The 20,579-nt window shown below is 43.8% G+C and overlaps 1 protein-coding gene across 2 annotated transcripts in view; it reads left to right on the forward strand.

Annotated features, from left to right (window-relative positions):
• SYN3 (synapsin III) overlaps positions 1-20,579 on the forward strand; it is a 179,818-nt gene that overhangs the window by 140,592 nt on the left and 18,647 nt on the right. For both annotated transcript variants that reach the window (XM_059816858.1, XM_059816860.1), the window contains 2 exons: positions 6,160-6,222; positions 15,773-15,915. In XM_059816858.1, coding sequence (XP_059672841.1) covers positions 6,160-6,222; positions 15,773-15,915 — 206 coding nt within the window. The remainder of the gene's footprint in view (positions 1-6,159; positions 6,223-15,772; positions 15,916-20,579) is intronic.

Genomic DNA, 20,579 nt, shown 5'->3' on the forward strand with positions numbered 1-20,579 from the left:
AGAGTAATATCAAATGCTCACACTCTTATCCTCCAAATGCTGCGGGGGACCACTGGGAACCCAAAAGCATCCTGTCTCTAATAAAGAAGAAGTTAAGTAACATTAGAGGTGGAATTAATGACAAAAAGTTCTGTTTCATGCTTAACCCTTTCCACTCACTTCCATGTCCAGTTCTAACTGCAGCAAGTGTTAAGAGCCCTGAAACATTGGTTTGTGGTTTGTTTACTCAAGGATGTGGGGACTAAGTCATGTTGCTGTTGGATTTTCTTTTTTTTTTTTTGTGTTGTGCTTTTTAAAAGCAATGATAGAATCAAAGGACAATTTTTTTACAACTCTGAAGGATCTTCACACCCTACCGCACTGCTGACTTCAGTTAGTAGCACAAATTAATTTATGCTGCATCTCCATCTAGTTATTTACTATGTTCATTCCTATCTGAAGCTGGAGGTCTCAGCTCCATGTTAAATGAAATTAAAAGTCCATCCATCTAAAGCATCTTAAATCTAATCCTTTGCTTTGCACTCATGTCTGGTCCTCCCATTGCTCTCACAGATATCCAGGCCTGCAGCAGTGAGGTCCCCTTCAAATTATTGAATGTTTTTTCTCCACCAAAACCTTGTAATCAGCAGCCTCATTCTTGCCTCTTCTTTATGCCACCTCCAAAACTTGCTTGCTTGCTAAAACTTTGGCTTCTGTCCTCACAGTGCTTTGCATCAAGTGTGTTAGTTTATTTGCATTGGATTTTACAAGCCTCCCTTACAGGCTACTAAAACTACCATGGACTAAATCATCCACCTCATCCACAGCACTCATTTCATCACCCCAGCTTAGTAAAGCTCTCTAAAACTTAACCCATCTGAAAATTATATGCTGTATTCTCTTTTGTTAGAAGGAGCACTGTTGTATTCCAGCTGCCATCCCACCTATCAATCACCATACTGCTTCAGGTCCTACCTTGTACAATGCTGTCTTGATCCAGCTGTTACTGAACTCCTCCTGTCACAAGTATCTATCATCTCATCACTTTTCTCATCATAACCCCAATCTCCTCCTTCTTCCAGAGACCCTTGAGGATACCTACTCCTCCTCAGGATTTACTTCAGCTGGCTTGGAAGCATAGGCCCTCTTTCCCCAGCTAATGATTTTTTCTTCATTGTGCTATAATTATAATACAGTAATGAATACACACATGTGTGTTTTAAAGGAATCTGTATCACATGTCTTTAATAGAGCACAGATGTTAATGTTGGCAACTTTTATTGTTCAACATGTTCTCCCATCATTGCTTGTTGTTTCTTACACTATTTCTGATCTGGTAAACAGCAGAGGGGAAGGACTTGTCTGTCATAGTCATTGGCCACCACAACCCTCCATGGGGCCATAGTATTAATCCACTGAGTGAGCCATTCTGCATGCAGTTGGCGATTATGTTGACTCGTGAGTGAGTAAGTGAATAATAGGGAGCACTACTGCTTCTCCTCCATATTTCACTATACAGCCGTGACTTTGCCATGCCTGGCAAGGCTGGCATGCAACCAGTGCTGATCTTCAGCTCAGATTTTCATTAAGATAGTTCCATAAACACAATGACATTGTGTCATGACATCATTACTTTCCTGTAGGTTTGAATCAGCTTGCTTGCTTTTACAGGAAATCATATATCTTCACTGCTCCTCCAACTTGACAACAGGGAAGTGCCACATGCATTACTTTCAACATTTAGCTCTCAAGTGCATGAACAACATTCCCATAATCCATTAGATAGATACCCACGCAGAACAGACTTTGACATCATACAAGTAAAGGCAGCTAAATAAACAGAAAGGACAGTTTTAGAGTATAAAAGGTTGAAAAATTCACAGTATTACTTCTGGGGGAAGGGTGAAGTAAAAATTACAGTACCTTGTGCTATGGGGGCTTCTGGACTGACTGAAAACACTAGACATAGACACTATGGTAATACAATACTGGTGCCAAGAGACCAAAGTTTTAATATTGTCATCTCCTATCTCCCCAAATCCTTCCTAATATTATCCATGATGTCATTGCACCCTGGACTATTCATTCTTTGCAGAAGAAAGAATAATACTTGAAACTGGAAGTGCATCATATGAGATGAGACGGATAATGTGAACTAATGCACAAAACTAAACGTGGCAGAAGGAAATCAAAAGAGATATTCTGCATTGTTTATGGACTACAGGACAGTACACAAAATCGCAGACCTAAGATTAGCATCTCTCTTGAGGGCCTCAGTGAAACAAAAGAGTAGAAAGCACTGTATTTATGGAATAGATCGGGTTTCATCTAAGATTCCTCCCTGCAGCTCAATTTATATCCAACTCTGTTCTACTGCTCCACCAGCAGTAAATACAGAAAATATTCATATATTTACAAGAATTATTGAAAACTTCATTATTTGTTGGGCAGGAGGGGCAGAGGGTAAAGGGGAAAGTGTTATCGTTTACAGCCATGTGTTTTTAAACAGAGGCTAGTGTATGCATACCGGCACTCGTTTTTACACACCAGTGCCAAAATACTGATTAACTGAAAAGTGATCTTTGCAGCGGCACTACACTCAGAGCAGAGCCCTTAAAATGAGGGGCTAAAATTATATATTTTGGGCCACCAGTGTTGTAAGTTGGAAATAACTTCATGACTCTCCCTTCACTCCTACCAAAGATGGCTTTGCTGAGTTCCTAATTCAGGATTCAAACTCCTGCTTTACTCTAAACAAGCATCTTCATACATAAAGTTCTAGACACATATGTAAACTCTGCCATCTCAAGGCTTTTGTGTGACAACATATGGGAACACATTCACAGGATTTTAATTCAAAGGGTTGAGTTATGCATATGAACTAACACCCTGCATCTGATCACTGAGCTAGCTGCAGTGCTACAGTCCCATCCCAAAACCTGCAGACATCATCTGTACTAGCCATGTGAACAGTTCCTGCATATTTTAAAAGCATCGACGTGTTCTTCCCCATTTTTCAAGAAAAAAGAGCCTTTACAACACATAAACAAACACATAGAAAGACACAGACATATTTCTTTGAATTATTTCAGTAAAAACATGCTTTTCTTATTAAACTCTGGTGCTATCCTTTGATTATAAGCATCTTCTTTCCCAAAAAATCTGTGACAAAGTATGTGTAAATACTCATCTCAGGGGTCTGCCCTTGTGGCAGCTGTGGCCACCCCCAGATCTTCTCACCACGTACGTGTGTGAATTGCCTCATAGTGGCATGTATAATAGACTGTCCCTTCCTTCAGCTTCCCTATCCATCTGGGTGCTTGTCAAGTATGCTGGCTGGCCACCTTCTTAGCAACAGAAATGGGACTCAAGTCCCAACAAGACTCTGGTGGAAGCTGGCAATATCTCCCTTGACTTGTTCAGCCCCTTCCACCCCTTCAGCAAGGGCTTCCTAGCTCCGTTATTGGGTGGTTGTGGACTCTGGTTGCCTTAGTCCTATGGACTGTTGAGAGCTTTTGATTCTACTTAACTACAGCAGAGACTAAGAGCACTCGTTGTCACTAGACAAACCCATTATAAAATGCAGCTAAGTGTATGTGCTGCTCTCTCTCATTGGTTCTTCCATAAGGCAGGTTCACATAGGTGGAAATCTGGTGGGGTTTCAGTGGCAGAAGCTGACTCCTGGCAAACCATGTGCAAGCGTTTCCCTGGAGCTGCAGCTTTCCCAGCAAGACGGACGCACGTTCAGGGTCTGGATCTGTGTTTCATCCCAAGCCCCAGGCACTACGGCCAGCCCAATGGGCTTGTGACTCCAGCATGCTCTGGCACCAGCTGGTCACCTCTACGCAGCATGAGGCCAAGCCATACCAAGAAAGCTGAGCTCATGTTTCCAAGAAGCAAAGAGAAAGGGAAAGGTTTGAGCAGAGCGTTGTCATTGCTGGTGATTTCTTCCAGGCTAGCAGTAAACTTGGGTTGTTTATTGGATTCCAAACTTTCTTTGCATGCACACAGGAAAACAGATGCTTCCCACTCCCAGGCCCCATGCTCGAGGCAGGCTCCCTCAGCAAAAACCACAGGTAGGGTACACAAACAGGGCAGCAGAGACATTGCTTCCTGCCTCTGGCTGCTTTGAGCTGGTGATAAAACATTATCTATCGCATACACTTCTTTGGCCCCCTTGCAGGGCTATCAGGCCAGCTCGCAGCATGCAGCTTGCTTTTCCTGTGCGGTAGGAACAGCTGCCACCTCTGCTCACAAATAGGCAACAGAGGCCAGGGCTTGCAAGCACTTTGGCTCAAATAGTGTGCATGGGGCATGGATGACAGAGCTGGGAAGTGAGCCAGGTCTCCCAGAGCATGAGCAGGTGGGTGCCCTAACTACTAGGTTGCCTTTCATCTTCCAGCATTAAAGGCCTGGCATGGTCCCTCCATAGCCCTATCTTCAGTAAGCCTCAGGTGCAGTCCTCCATTTGATTCATTTATGCCAGCAGAAAATTAAGTTTCAGGCTCTTACAATGGATTAGAGAGGCGAGGAGGAAATAGAGCACAAACTCATGTGCCTGGACATATGCTTAACTATGGGGCTTCAGGATGGCCACCTATCACAGTCTCTTGCCTCTTCTGAAACAGCGGGTGCTGGTCCCTGCCTGTGCCAGGACTGTGATTTATTGCAGCTGTGTGCCCTTCTGTGGTCCAAAGAGGATCCTTCAGCTTTCTATCTGAATAAGGTCCTCACAAGAGATACAGGTTGTTTGAGAACGTGATGCACTCACTGTTCCACTCTCCTGTGACATTTCTTTACATAAGCAGCTGAATAGCAAAACATATCAGTGTTCATTACTAATTTTGTTATTTATAGCAAGCTGCCACAGATGGAGACTGCAGCACCATTCTATCTTTAGGGCATAGCGCCTGCCTGTCCATACAGACAATTGGTAATTAGCACAAGAACAATTTGTTTATCTGTTCTCAAACTTAAGTAAATAGGAGAGCCATTTATCTGTCAAAATTCAACTCCCTCTGATTGCCAGATCTCCAGGTTAATGAATAGAGCTGCATAATGAATAGAGCTCATCACTTCAGGCATTTAGGTAAAGACAAAAGTGTCTTTTGAAAGAATTCCCATTAAAGAAATGAAATATGCAATAAAAAATAACAGGTTATATACTGAAGGGATAGCATTTAGATCACAAGAATCGGGAGCACAGGACAAGATGAAGATACCAGGGATGTCAAGCAGAGGCGTAGAAATGGACCAACTGGTATGTAGGGGAGGTGTGGTGTATATACCCTGGCTACTCCTGGCACGTGCACTTCCTACCCATCCAGCCACCCAGCTCTCAGCCAATCGTTCCAAGTGAATCCTTGCATGAGCATGAAACTGGGGAATAGAAGGCAGAGAGGATACTTGCAGTTCTCCCAGTAAAATCCCACATATGCACTAGGATGCACTTGCATGGTTCGGATGGCAGGACCCTGCCCAATGTAAACACCACACAAGCCAGGGAGAAGACATGACATAATATTTTCTATTTTTATTGCTGATTCCAACCTTTCTTTGTTTTCTTTTATTCCCTATACCCACCCCTGAAGTCAGAGAAAAGAGGAAGAGGCTTTATGAATAGTTGGACTTCGTGAGTTGTACCCAAGGGTTGTCCTCTGTTCCTTCTCTCCTTGCCCCCAGCACTGCTGAGGGGAGGGGAATGGGAGCTGCTGAAGGACTGCTCACACTCACTTTAAAGGCCAAAGCAGTCTGTGTGGAAAAAAGCAAACAACCCTTGTCTTTCTCACAGTTCAGATGTTTTCAGCATCTGAAAGTGTTCACTTACTCAAGCTAGCAGGTGCAGCTTTTTTTACATGCATATGAGTGTACACGCATCCATACATACAGGGTGGGAAAAGCAAAGGGAAGAAATAAGAAGGTTTTAGAGGTTACTGCTATCAAGCAGCAAAAGTGGCTCAGATCTGAGGAATTCTGTCTGGCCTCCATTTCCAATCATATGGGTCCCAGTGAAGAGCTATTTGCTTATTGTCCTACCACCTGGACAATCTTTATTTGACATTTTTATCCTCCCATCAGCATCCAGGAAGGGGATAAAAGCTACTAAATAAACATAAACTATTTCAAATACAATGGCTGGAAAGAAATAACTAATGAGGAGCTCCTTCTTTTGTCTTTCAGCTCACAACTTCGAATTTCCCTGTAGTGGTCAAGCTGGGACATGCTCATGCTGGAATGGGGAAGGTAAGGAAAAGAAAAAATACATCTAGCTCAGGAAACAGATACATATGTGGCACAGCATTCCTGTGATCGTGCACAGCATTCCTGTGATCGTACACAGCATGTGGCCAGCCAGCGAAGGGGTTAAACCTCCCCACAGCCTATCTGGGATGCACTGGCTGTTCCTGTGGGAGAAAAGGCCTTTTTCCACTGTCATGCACTTGGAGACAGGCAGCCGTATTGGGTTGGAGGCTGTCTGGGATGTGGAAAGGGGGGGTTGTGAAGAGTGGGGGAAAAGCTGGCTAGGCTGAAGTCATTAGACTCGTCTTTTATATATTTTCTCCTCTCCTAAAAGTGGTAATGTTATTTATTCAAGCACCTGTAATGTGCAGCTACACCCCATAGCTCTCACAATGAGGAACAGTGGCACTGGTCTTTTTGAGTGCATTATGATGACCTTATTCAATAAAACGGGAGCCCTTCAGTTATTTTTTTCCTCCTTGCGAGGAAGAACGAGACCTTACAAAGCAGAGTGGCTGGTTGCCTGCCAAGGAATCCTGAAAAACAGTTCACTCCCAAGAAGGACCTGTTTGTTTTTCCCAGGCTCTCTGGGATATTTATTCCCCCAGTGAATTAGCAGCCCCCGTTTCTTGGGGTGACTGGGCTCCCCTTTCAGTGAGGCATCGCCAGCACATTCTTGCTGCAGTTTAGCCTCCTCTTTCTTGCATATACCTTTTAAAAAAGCATCCCCTATCTGTCTAAAACCTGGTTTGTTCTGAAGTAGGTAATTCTGATGTATCGCCTCTGAATCCAAACAGGTGGTACATGAACTTCGTAACTGATATCCCTGTCACAGTGCTTCCCTAGAGCAGACAGACCTTCTCCCGGCCTCACACTTTGCCTGAAAATTTTATATAGGTACACCAAACTTAAACTTGGTACAGCTTGTTTGCTTGCACTCTGGAAACAGAAGCCCTTTCTGGCTTCCTGGATTGCACATGGAAGCTCTCATAATCTTTCTTGCTTTGGTTGCAATGTTCCCCTCTCTGGATGGTAGCTGCTGGAGAGGAAGTGGGCTGAGATCCCTGGGCCAGCGGTGGAGTTGGCTTTCAGCATCAAAGAACAAACATTTAAATAAGCAGGAAATGTTTGTTAAAATATTGGTGCTGTGTACATTAAACAGGCAGAGGTGTCGTGGAATTAGAGTACATGTGGACAGCCTAGAGCTGCTTGTAGAGCGAGCCACTGAACATGTCCCTAGGAAGGATTTCATTAGCAAAATCCAACCAGGACAAACCAGGAGGAAGAAACCTCTCCCTGAGGAAAGGTTTCAAGTTCCTTGAGACCCTGCAATCCTGGGTCTCTCTGACTGCTCTGCAATTTTACCTGTAATGTAGGGGCTTCACGTGTCTCTCTTGTGCACAAAGGACCCTCAGTGGCTACAGAAATGAGGGCAGAATCAGAGAAAAGTACCCCAATCTTAACAGTGTTTGCAGACAAAACTCTCAGCAGAATATTTAACTATTGTCTTCTGCACCAGACACCAGATCTTCTTCCACCTTTCACTTCCCATCCCATTTTATTCTTTAATGATGTTGACTTTTGCTGTCACAAGTTATAGGGGAAGAGAGTTTCTATTCAAACTCCAGGCACAATTGTACGCAGTGGTACAAGGGGGGGTACGTAGGAAGTCGTTCCAGATGAAGATAGGCTGACAGCCAACATCTTAGAAGAAAGAATTGGTCTGAGGCCAAGTTTACTTTAGTCCATTATTAAATTAGGGACTACTAGCAAAGTCTGGATGTGGATTTGGGCACAGAGTTTCAACACTGCTCTGTTCAGTAGATGGGGAAGGTACAGGAAGGAAGGGTTGTTGACCTTATGGTTTTAGTCTGGGCCCTTCTCCAGCCACAAGCAGCCTGAAGGAAAGTTGAAACTGATTAAATTAGTCTTCTTGAAGTCCCACTGCATTTCATTGCATAGAGCAAAAAGAGAAGAGAGAAAGTGAAAATAAAATAAAGAACAAGTCGGTTGGTTTAAAAGACAAGTAACAGGACTTTGTTTCATGTTGGTTTTAAGACAATAGGGTTCAAGCCCAAGTGGAACTGACAGAAAGAAACCACAGAAAATGCCAAACGAAATACAGATAAGCAGAACTAAGGGTATACTAGAAAAGTAACACCTACAGGTAAAAAAATCAAACCTCCAATTAAGTAATTCAGGAAAGGCAAGTTTCCAGGAGACATAATGGTGGTTTTAACCATCATAATGTAAAAGCAATAACCAGTGATGATAAGGAGATTACAGAGAACTAAAGGATTTCTTTGCATTGGTCTTCAGAAGTAGAGATGATAGCAGGAAATAACAGGTCTTTAGCTGTAAAAGATACGTAATATGAAAAGAGAGAGGTTTGCTTTTGGTTTAGATGACTGTAAGAAAGCAAATGTTAATAAAGCACCTGCATTGGTTCACATTTTGTATAAAAGCAGTGAATGAAGAAACAAAGGATAAAATAACCAACCTATCAGCCAAAGTACACATGTGAGTATTAAAAATAGTACTTACTGCAACAAACGATGCCAAGATAGCGAGACATGTATTTGTACCTGTAATGGGTGCTTCAAAGGATGTGGGCATTCAGATTACAATCTCATTACCAGCAGAAATTGTCAAGGAAGTACTTAATTTTTTCTTGTTATTAATGATAAAATCACATGTAATGGGAGGCACCAAGACTTAGAAGAATGAGCAAAGATGGGAAGTCCAGACACTGTTATTCTTTATTTGTACTGAGGCAGTGGCCAGGAGCCAGAAAAACTCTGGACACAGAAAAGACCTCTTCCCCAAAGAGCTCCACCATTGACTTGCAGGAAGATTTGTGTCATTTCACAGTTCTTCTTCAGTTTCTCTGTGTTACAGACCAGAGGGATTATAATGATTACCTGATACTTACTGCTAATTCGTGTTCATAAGGTGCTTGGCACTGTAAGAAGGGCTGAGTGTTTATTATTTTGCAATAATGGTTAGAAAGAGAACAGTTATAATAGTCAGACTTTCATTTTCACATATCCTTTGTTTTCACAACATTTTCACAAAATTCACTCACCACATTTTTTAATCAGAGTGTTGAACAGAGAATCCTCAAAGCTAAAATGAAAAATAACCATGTTAGGACTTGTAAGAAACAGACTCTATTGACTGTCTTTAGCTTGGAAGAGGAACAGTTAGTATTCAAGGTCAGAACCAAAAGGGGTGGCAGTATAACATTAGTAACAGAAATGCTCTTGCCAAGTGACGCGTGCACGTAAGGTGCAGGTGGAGATGAAGAAAACAATTTTGCAATAAAAGGCATCTTTTGAAATTTTCGTTGAGAAATCCAGAAACAACAGCCTCTCTGTTAACTTGAACAGAGACACCAGGAATAGCCTTCACCCAGAGAGGCAAAGGGGCCCCAGACAATGTTCTCGTCTAAAAACAGGACATATGCCCCTCAGCCCCTCCTATGACCATCATTATCCCCCTTGCAAAATTTGAAGTCACTTCATATTTCACTGGCAGTGGAAGATCATAACAAGTGCTCTGTGTGCTGCTGGTCCAACACAGTATTGATACAAACACAATTATCTGTAGAAATACTGCTTAGACAATGGTTTACAATGGAGTAGGAGAAGGACCTTTCTCATGTTGTATTTAAGCTGCCCAGGCTGATGAGGTCTATAATACTCAAGGACTCTTCCAGGGAAACCATGGATGGACACCGAGAGGAAATATCCTTCCCTGTGCAGAACTGAATTATTGTTCACCCAGCAGTTCCTAAAGGTCAAGGCATTTTTAAGCATTATGCAGTTTGAGCCTACCTACCCCAGAAGTGATTGGGGGTCTCTGTTGAATAGGGTGAGCACTAGAGTGAGAAAGGAATAACTCTTTTTCCTGACTCCAGATCTCATAATGCCAGAGCCCATGGCAAAGAATAAAGCTTTGAGTGTGTTAATATCTGCCATTTGTGTGCTAACATGACCCTAAAGTGCCCTAGGAACAGAGCCCAGCACTGCAAATTCACTCAAAGAGCCTCTTCACCTCTTCCTGATCAGATCATGAGAAAGAAACAACTGCCAGATCTGCAAAGAGAGGAAAAACAGTATCTGTTCATGTGGCTTTATATATATTTATATGAGTTTAATAAATACATATATATTTTGCTACTCTTACTTTATTTTTAGACCTCTCTAATTAGGCCAGTTTAAGAGTCACCTCCTGTCCCCTCCTGCCCCATAATTATGAAAACACATCCCCAGTACAAATCCTGGCTCAGATGAATTTATTACATTGTAGAAGAAAAACTTGTTGTTCATAATAATGTGGTCAGAGTTATTTTCTCTCTTACTGGATGGGAAAGACTTCTCTACTTTTTTTTTCCCCTGGTATAAATATAGCACAAACTAAACAGAGCCACTCTGTAATGTAAAAATACTGCAAGCTTTTTATCAGGAAGGACAGCTCGTCACCTTGTCTCTCTCGAGACTGGAAATAGAATGTTCCAAAAGTGAGAGCTTTGAAAATCCAGTGGGCTAAAGAGGAAAGGAAGGGGAAAGGGCTGCCTCGGTTTGTCAAGGAACAAATATTTTCTTTTATAGAGGACAAATAATGACTTGACATGTAACATTCACAACTGAGCAGCCCAATCGCTGCATTCCCACTGACTCATAAGTGAGGAGGTACCACCCATCTTGGAAATAGCAAAAGCATCCCCATTTCTTGCACATCAGTTTGGAACCTTTTGATGGACGCAGAAAACAGTGACTGATCCAGGGCACCCGGGGACCAAAGATGCCAAGACCTGGGGCTGAGAAAAGCTCTGTATTAGGAAGTTAGTAGGGATTACAAGGTTTAATGCATTAAAGGCAGCATAACATCCAGAGAACTTCAGGATAAGGAAATGCAAACTCTGTTGTGTCTTTATTATTTTGAGGTGAGTCAAAGTTAGGCCTAAACTGAATGTGTGTTAGTTGGATCAGGTATTTTCTGAGACAGGGAGTATAATTTGGGGTAGAGGGAAGGAGAGACTCAGGAAACCATCTGTACAGAGTCATTCCTGAAGACCTGCTGTCTCAAAATGGCAAAGTCACTACAGAGAGGCGAAGTGCTGGTCGAGATGGATGAAAAATCACAAGCTCTGTGTGGCCATGCCAGTCCCTCTAGAGAAAAACACTCAGACATTTTCACAAGCCTACCAAGGCTCAGTTAAACACCACCTTGCCAAGCCTGGCCCTGGCTCAGCCTTGGGTGCTTGCCTTCCAGCTGAACCTGCCTATAACCCCAGTTTGGGCATAGAAACTGCTTCTGCAAGCCATCTCCAAAGTGGTGTGGGTTTAGCCTTTGAGGCAGATTTAACTCTGAATGACACTCAGAGAGGCAAGGCTAGGGCAACCCTAGCAAACTACTATAATTATGCCACTTTGGCTGACTGAGTATTTTTTCATGTGGCCACGTAACTAGTGAAAGCAAAAGGGGACTGTGAGACAATACCTTGCAGTACTTAGGATAAAGGTGAGAGAGGAGCGCTGTAGCCCTGGGACCCTGGTGTCCAGGAACATCTGGGATATACAAAGGGCAGTAGATTCAGGAACTACAAGACAGAGGAAGCAGAAATTTCTGCCCAGGTCCCTCACTGCTGGAACCTGTGTTCATGCAGATCTCAGGGGTGGCTCAGACTGCCCAGGAAATATCCACCGTGGGTTTTTAACAATGCCAGGACCCACTCTCCAAAATCCTGTCTTGCAGGAAGGCCTCAAAAGAAGGTCCACAGCAGGGATGGGACAGAAGTGTTTGTTCCTGCTCTGTCCCTCGGACCGCTCTCCAGCCAAGGGCAGCAAGATCAGTGCCTCTTGGGCAGGCTGAGGACGGGAACTCACCAGCTGCAGGTCACGCAGTATCAGCCTCTGAGATGCCACCACTGGGCAAAGGGATGGCCACATCTGTGTGAGCATGTCTCCAGGGGTCCAGCCAGAGTCCCCTCTCCACTGCAGCGACAGGGAGCGTGCTAGGGCATGGCTGGTGCCTGAGTTAGAGAAGAGAGCCAGAAGGGAAGCAGGGACTCTCCCAGGGAGCTTTCTTACTCAGAAAAGGCATTTGTCAACACACTGGCCCAAACTCTTCACAACAGGTCACTAAAATGCTATAGCAAACAGCAGCTGATGGCTCCAGAATGAGTCTATTGCTGCTCAAACAGCCAGCACAGCTAAGCAAACAGGCCTCCAGGGCAGGGGCTGTGTTTGCACTCGCTGTTTGCACTCTTCTACACAGCTAATGGGATATTGCATTTATCCTAAGAAGGGTGCAAAAAAAAAAGAGAGAGAGATAAAAAAATGGCTTCCTGTTGATGCCTTTCCAACTTCTTTTCTCAGTTTCATGCATTGGCCAACCTGCCATTTTAGAAGACAGATTTATCCCTTATTAGGTAAATTGGTAACTGTTTGCACTAGAATGATTTTTAATAGCCCCTTCTTAAATAATGCCCTCTGGCATCACACTACGTCCACCCTGGCTTTGGTTATCTCTAGGGTTTTTTCTTCTGTTCAGAGAATGGATATTTTATTGACATGTAAAAGGGTTACAAGGCAGGGGAAATGAATTATACAAAATTTAAAAGTAGAAAGCTAATAAAATGGTGGACTTGATAGATAAGGCAGGAAAATAAATCTAATTTGACTGTAACTCGAGTGCTTCCTGTTTATGAAGTAATAACCATACGCTGGACTAAACCAGCGTTAACCCAGGACATGGCTGTTATTTTGTCAGATTTGGCTGGCTCTAACAATTAACAAACGGTGGCTCAGATTTCAGCTTTGGTGTGGTGATTATTTTGATGCCTGGTGGGAAATAAGGCTGTGATCTCTAAAAGGGGACCTCTGTGAGGTTCTTTCTCTGAAAAGTGCATGGAAAGGGCTCTGGCATGGACCAGGGAAGATGGCAGAGCTGTTTCCAGAGGACGGTGCAGTGGTGTAGCACTGTGGAAGTCATCTTCTTTGTTTTTCATGTCTTACTTTGTGTGCTCGGTGAGTCCTCCCACTCTTTAACTATTTACCCCGCCAAAAATCCTCAGGCCCATTGGAGAAAACACTTTCAAGTGCTTTCCCTCTCTCCCCATATGGAGGGGGTGATGGAAAGGAGGAAGAAATAGACCCTTCCTTTCCGTAGCATGCTGTATTTTTGAGGAAAAATCCCATTTAATGAGATGAGTATACAGCTCCTTTCTAGCAATAACCACACAGTCTAATTCCAATCTGGAGAGGGAAGCAGCATCCCTTCCTCTGACTCTGGGACAAATGTTCCATTTGGGGCCAAAAGACATCTGTTGCACAAGTGCAGCACTTTGTTTCAGATCCCACAAAAGTCCTTGTTCCGAGTAGGTCATTATATAATGGGGTTTGTCTTTCCCATTTCCAAAAGGGTCTGGGAGAATATGTTGCAACGCCATGGGTCGCCTGCCCATGTAGTCCCTCCTACGATCATCTCATCTGGGTGGGACTCTCTCACTTGATGTCATTCAGCCCAGCACCGCTCTTATCTGTGCTACAAAAATACCCAGCCGCAATACAGCCTGCATTGTTCCCCCTGGTATTTTGCGAGCCGTGCCCAGGCTGGGGGCTCCCCCCATGTGAGGTGCTCCCCTCTCCTGCTCCCCTGACACCTCTGGGGCTTTTCTACTGCCTCACCCTGCCCTGCCATGTCAAGAGCAGCCGGCACAGTGCGCAGCCCCGCTCAGACATAGAGGGGAACAACACAGCTTAGAGCAAGGCTGCTCTTCCTTGATGATGTGCGATGGTTGCCTTTACATTTCCCCATTGTTAGCTATTTCGTTTTTTTTCCTACCCTCCCACCCCACAGACAACTGTCATCTTCCTCTGCTCCTTTCTTAGCGGTCCCTGAATAGCGAGAGCACAGCCCTCACCACAGCAAAAGGGACAAGGACTAGGGGTATTTGGTGTTCAGCAAAAGGAGAAGCAAAGACCAGGCCTTTTTTCTTCTTATACAGGCATCTAGAAATGGTCATGGGTCAAACTAGTTGCACTTTTCACCTTCTCCACAACCTGTCCAGTTCTCAAGAGCTTTTCTGCACCAGGATGTGGCTTTATCTTTGGCTTCTGTTACGGCTGGCACTTACAGAAAACCGTCTAAACAGAACAAAACAGGTTAGAAACAAGCTTGTCCTCTGTTCTCTAGTGAAGATGGCTCCTGCCCTCTCATGGTTGAAGGCAGATATGTAAAGCCACTTGTTTGTTCTTTGCGAAGAAACACCAAATACCATTGCGCATGTTTCCTTCAGCTGGCTCCACACAGTCTAGCATCACCCTCTCTTAACTTACACACACTGACGCAACTGGGAAACTCTTCTGGGGCAGACACTGACCAGTTGTCACGAGCAAGTAGATGCTTAGCAAAGCGGGGTTGCAATCCCCAATTGTGGTCTCGAAGTGTTACCGAAGTACAAAATGTAGGTAATATGTAAAGAAAGTCACTCACTTGCTAACCCTTTTCACACAATGTTGGTCTTTTTTCTGCCAATTAACCCACCCTTCCTGCATCTGTCCTGCTCTAAGGAACAAGAATTGCACGGGTTTCTCTGATGCACCAAGCAGGTTTTTGCCAATAGACTAAAGGCTGGTGTTGATAGTATGAATGAGGTGAAGTTGTCCACTATGTTCTTGCTACCTGCTTGTTCAGTTTCCTCTCCCAAACCAATGAGCTTTTGCAGAGATTTGATCGTATCATTAGACCTTCCACTGTTTTGGTCCTTCTTTCTTACTTTTTTTTTTTGTTTTGTTTTTAGATAAGATACAGAGCATTTCTCATAACTGAATACAAATCTGTGAAAAGCCAGCTTCTCAGAAAATCTCTAGCTTATAGGCCAATGTCTGCTCATTTCCAAGTGTGACTCAAGTCTAATGCCCAACCAGATGTCCCACACGTGCATCCGTGGCATCATGCTCACATAAATCTCCCCAAAAATCACAGGCTTCCCCAGACACATCCTTTTCTTTCAGAGCTTGCTTCCAGCCAGGAGACCTCCACTGCTCCTCAAAAAAGTCGGGGTGGGGGGGCGGAACTGAAGCCTAGAGGTGGCAGACAACCAGCTTTCTTGTTGATTTCCTGGCATTGGTTTCCATTTCCTGACCACCAAAATTACTCTGTTTTCATCCATTCCAACATGGGAAGTAGCAGTTCCAATGTTTAAATGCAGTAATGACCCTTAAGAGATCAAATATTTTTCTGAAGCATCATAAAAGTAAAGAGCATTAGCAAGAGCCATCTGGGCAAAGGTCTAGCTGTCTCCCTGGTGCCAGGTTTGCCAGGGATTATGCATGAGGAAGGAGAAAGGGGTTGATTTGCTCTGGGCTGGGTTGGTCTGGGGAAATTCTCTCTTTAAATCACACAATCCCTGCTCTGTCCTCAGCTCCATCTGTGTGGTTTTTAACTGACATTGTGCTATTCAGGTGCGGAGATGACTTCTGCTCACAAAGTATTGCTCTTCTTTTTGCTCTTGTCACTTTTTCACTGGATTTTGGCAATCAAGGTCAAAGTTGAGAACCAGCATGACTTCCGGGACATGGCCAGCATAGTAGCCATGGCAAAAACCTACGCCACCACCGAGCCGTTCATTGACTCCAAGTACGACATCCGCATCCAGAAAATTGGCAGCAACTACAAGGCTTACATGTGAGTGTGTGGCTATGCTGGAGTGAGACCCGGGGGGAGACAGTGCTGTGGATGTGATTCAGTCGGTGTCTGCTCTGGGCAGGAGTAGGAAGCTGAATTAATTTCCTTGAAGAATAGCCCTGCTGTTCTCCTCCCACCTCTGAACCCAGGTCCCTCATCCACCGATCATCTTCTCCATTACTCACCATCAGCTCATTGGTTCTGGAAGGTAAATCTCTCTCTGCCTGTTTCTGAGCATTCAGTTAGTTCCCACTATAACAACTGTGCTCTGCCATCACCTATCACCCCTCCCTCCTGTTGTCAAAGGGCTCATCTTTCCCAGCAAAATCCTCCAGCTCCCAGTACTCTCTAGTGAGAACTGAACCCACCCCCTTCTCACCTGGGGGAAACAATAAAAAAGATTGAGCCAGCTGCAACTCATGGAGTCCTGCAGTGTCCAACCTGTAGCAACACCCCATCCTCTTCCCCAGCTGGAGGTCACAGCACCGCAATCACACAAGAGCATGAGGAGCACATGGCACTGGGTACGAACGGCCTCAGCCTGGCCAGCTTGCAGGGTTTCCGTGGGCATTTTTCTTGTGTGCTCCTTCAAGCATACAAAGGACAGAAAGGAGAAATAGAGACATTTCTATGGGTGCCCCAAAGCTCCTGCCTGCCCCGTGGTGTAGTGAGGGAGGTGACATGAATGCAACCCTCAACACTGGTATGGTTAAAAACATTAAAAAGCATTCAGCTGAACTTCAGTAGTCATCAAGCTCCATTAATCTTTAATCTCTCTCATGTAACCACATGAGTCAGTAAGAAACCTGTTTCTTCTTACTGCAAACCAGTAGATGAGAAAATCCAAATAGCACAGCTTCTCCAGAAGCTCCTTATCCAGCCACAAAATTCTGGACAAGTAGACAGCTCCAGCAGTACATTCTTCAGGTCACCAGATAGATTTTATATGTTACCTAACACCCACAACAGTGTGAGTTTTGGGTCCATGCTTACAAACCCCCAGGCCATAGTTCTGGCAAAACTTAGTTAACTAAGACAATCAAGTGTACACTATCACATATTTTTCAGCTATAGCTGCCTAAAATTCCCAGTTGGATTACTAGCACAGAGATGTTTAAGTAAACTAGATGATGACTGAGTCACATTCTTCATGGGAAGGACTTGTGGGACACTTGGCTACTTCATGTGAACTCAGTGAGAGAAAATTTGTTTTAAATCTGATCAGGTCAACAATAGCACAGTTGCCTAATATTACATTAACATCTCAGGGAGTCTGGCTCAAATTGGCCAAAGGAAGGAAGGTTTAAAATATCAATTAAAATTCCCTATTCCTGCCAACCTAGCCAGCCTTGGCTCCAGAGCCTGCTCCCAGACTGCCTCTAAGTGAAACAAAGGCCCAGTTAGCCTGACCATATCCTCTCCCCGTTTATTATTCACACTCACCATGCACTCATCCAGACAGGGATCAGAAATAATACCAGATGATTGAGGAAAAAAAGCAGTCACACTAAGAGCTAATCCCACTTGGGACTATAGCTGCGCAAACAATTGTTTGCTAAATGAAAAATGTTTTCACATGAAAACAGCCATGAATGGGAAACACCTTAATGAGAAGTGAAACTTATTAGCAAAGAAAGCAAGGAGCAAAATTCACCCAGTGACTTCCTAACCCAGAAGGTTGATTTATATTGAGAGATCCGTTTATGGACGTGAGCTTGGGAGAGCGGTATAGTCTGTCCCGTCATGGGCTGTCCCTTCTGTCCCAGCATCACACAGAATAGGTTATTTCTATGGTATAAATAAGTCCCTACTATGTCTACTAAGGACAGAGGTAAAAGCACCCAAAATATCAGAGCTCTCACTGGTGTCTCAAATAGAAGACTCAAAATCATTAGTCATGCTAGCAAATCTCAGCCTTTAAGGCAATTACAGCATCTGCATTAGCGTCATACTAAGTGAATTGCTTTGATCTGTGAGCCATGGAATCTACCCAGTATTTTTTACCTTCACCCACACATATAGACTTTAAAAGCCCCCTTCCTTCTGAGAAAAGACTGTGTACCGAAATACTCCAGAATATGTTTACTTTGCACCAAGCATCTGCCAGAGGGAGGATGCTGCAGGGTGACTCATGCATTCCTCCCAGCCCCAGATGTTCAGTGCACTTCCTTCCAGCCCATGACCCAAGGCTTGAGTTCAGTTTCCCATTGACTTCAGTGCAGTGACTCCAAATTTACACTACTAACAAACACCTACTTAGCCCATGCCTCAGGCCAGTCTCAAAACAGTAGATAAGCAGCATGTGATACATGCCTAAAATTCCACCAAATGTGTATGACTGACATTGTAATACTGGTGAAGAGAAAACATGAATACTGCTCATGTGGCAGGGGAAATTGAGGCAGAAATTATACTTCCACCCTCGCTCCAACTGGAGGCAAACAGAGGGATCATTTCCAGTTAAGACTTGTGAAATGTTGTTCACTTTGAATGAAGCCAGCACTTGCTGACTTTCAGGGGTGGGATATTCCTTGCCAGTAAGAGGGTAATATCATTCCCTTTCTAGTTTCATGAGTGTGACTTCTGATTTTGTCACCTCAAATGCAGTTCAATATGCTCTGCAGGGGCTACAACTTCAACTGTGTGTATACTACAGCTACTTTTAGACTGAAATGGCCCAGCTGGGAGATGGTGAGTATAAGACACCAACAGCCCGTTATCTGCTAGTTTATCCACTTATCCTAAGCAATGCTGAAAGTGTCTTGGTCACAAATCTGTTTGATCTACTGATCCCTAAAACTCTGGGGTCCTTTCCTTTAAGATACTGACTGTACACTGATGTGGCCCTCTGATGTTTAGGATGATTGGAAGCACTTTGACTTTGAGTCCCTGAGAGAAATGGGGTTTGAGGCAGAAAATCCTTAGGGAAAGATTTTTTTCTTCAGTCTCCTTTTGCACCTCAGGTTGAATTCAAAAAGGCAAAGAAAAAAGAAAAATAATCTGATGGCACACTTGACAACTGAACTGCTCAGACATGCTTGGAAGGGAGTGATCCTGACAGAGGCTGTGGTGTAGGAATTTGGTAACTGGTCCAGAGGGCTTCAAATGAAGCTTTTCCATTTAAAAACAGTTAGGGATACAGCTGAGAGAAATATTTTATATCTTATGCCCAATATTGGCTGGAGATGGGTAGGCATAAACAAGTCAAACCAATCAGCCCAACGACCAAAGCAGAGTTCTTATTTTGGGAGCCTCCCCACATTCCAAATTTCCTTGTAAAACTGTACAGCTGTGGTTTGGTTTTCTTAGGAATGACACAGCTGCATACATTTGGTATGCCAGGTACATTTGCTAAACACTGATATCCAATCATCTTGTCACTAGTCAGACTCCAGGAGTTCTCATCAGTACTAATGGGATTCTGGATGCCATCTGCCACTGCAGGGCAATTTTCTGAACTTAAATGTTAATAAAGAGTGGTTCTTCCCATTGCAGAACTGAAAAACATAATCATAAGAATCCCATGTCAAAAGAAAAAGAGAGGCTGAGGGTTGAACACTGACCTTACAGGCTATCAAATGGCTCATAGCAGTCAAAGCTTGAGGAAGAATCCATTCTTTTGCTTAGAAAGTAGGGCAGGAAGATGGATGTTGGGCGAAGGGAACAAGGGACAAGAGTCAACTATACAGAAATACAATTACTCAACACAGAAATCATGTTCATTTGGTCGCCCTCCCACTCCTTTAAATATGGGCTACAAAGACCATTTACATTTCACAGCAACTATACATAACACTTTAGAAGATAAATGGAAAAAGGACATCAGGCTGTCCCTCAGCAGAGTAAAGGGGAACCTTAGGTAGTCAGCTATAATGACCCAGGTTTACAGTCTAACAGGACATCAGTATTACCACTGCTCCACATAGTTTTGCCAGTTCAAAGTCTCTTTTCCACATAATGTTGAAAAGGTGAGAGAACTGGCAAGGAGGGTTCCCACAAGCACATGCTGAAGTGCTGGATCTCACCTCATACTCCCCTCCTAAATCTCTACCTAAATCTCCTTCAACGTGGAGATGATCCCTGGATGTATCCTACCAGTCAGCTTGCTGACTTGCCTTAGCTTGTACACTATGCCAGGGTTATCTGCACAATGTTGTCACAGCAAGCTGTCCAAGGTCCGCCTTGTGCCTAAGGTCAAGAAGAGGAAAATTTTCACCCCTTGATGGATGATGGTAAAACCCAGGATTTGCCAGCAACAGTACCCTTTTTGGAAATTAACCATCAGTTGCAGCTAACGAGACTCCAACAATTTTGCAATTATAAATTCTCCAAGTCCAGACACAGTGAGCCACGGACAGGTCAATGAAAAGTCAGTGAAAAGAGGATATAATCATATATTCTATGACACCAGTACAATTGAAATCAAAGTTAGGGAGACACAGAATGTCAGAGGTGACATTTGTGAAGCTGCTCAGGCAGATGTTTGCCTGGAGAGTTGCTCTTCCATGGACAGAGGATGCTACCCATTACAGAACACAAGGGTCCTTATCCCAGAGATCTTCTCCAGACACTTCAGCCCTCCTGGGCCTGATGTATAAAGAAAGAAAGTACTCACAAAGCGTGATGTGTGCTCAAGATTCCTTGGAGGTTTCCCTGTCTAATTC

Source organism: Gavia stellata, chromosome 4 (genome assembly GCF_030936135.1).
Source record: "Gavia stellata isolate bGavSte3 chromosome 4, bGavSte3.hap2, whole genome shotgun sequence".
Taxonomy (NCBI): Eukaryota; Metazoa; Chordata; class Aves; order Gaviiformes; family Gaviidae; genus Gavia; species Gavia stellata.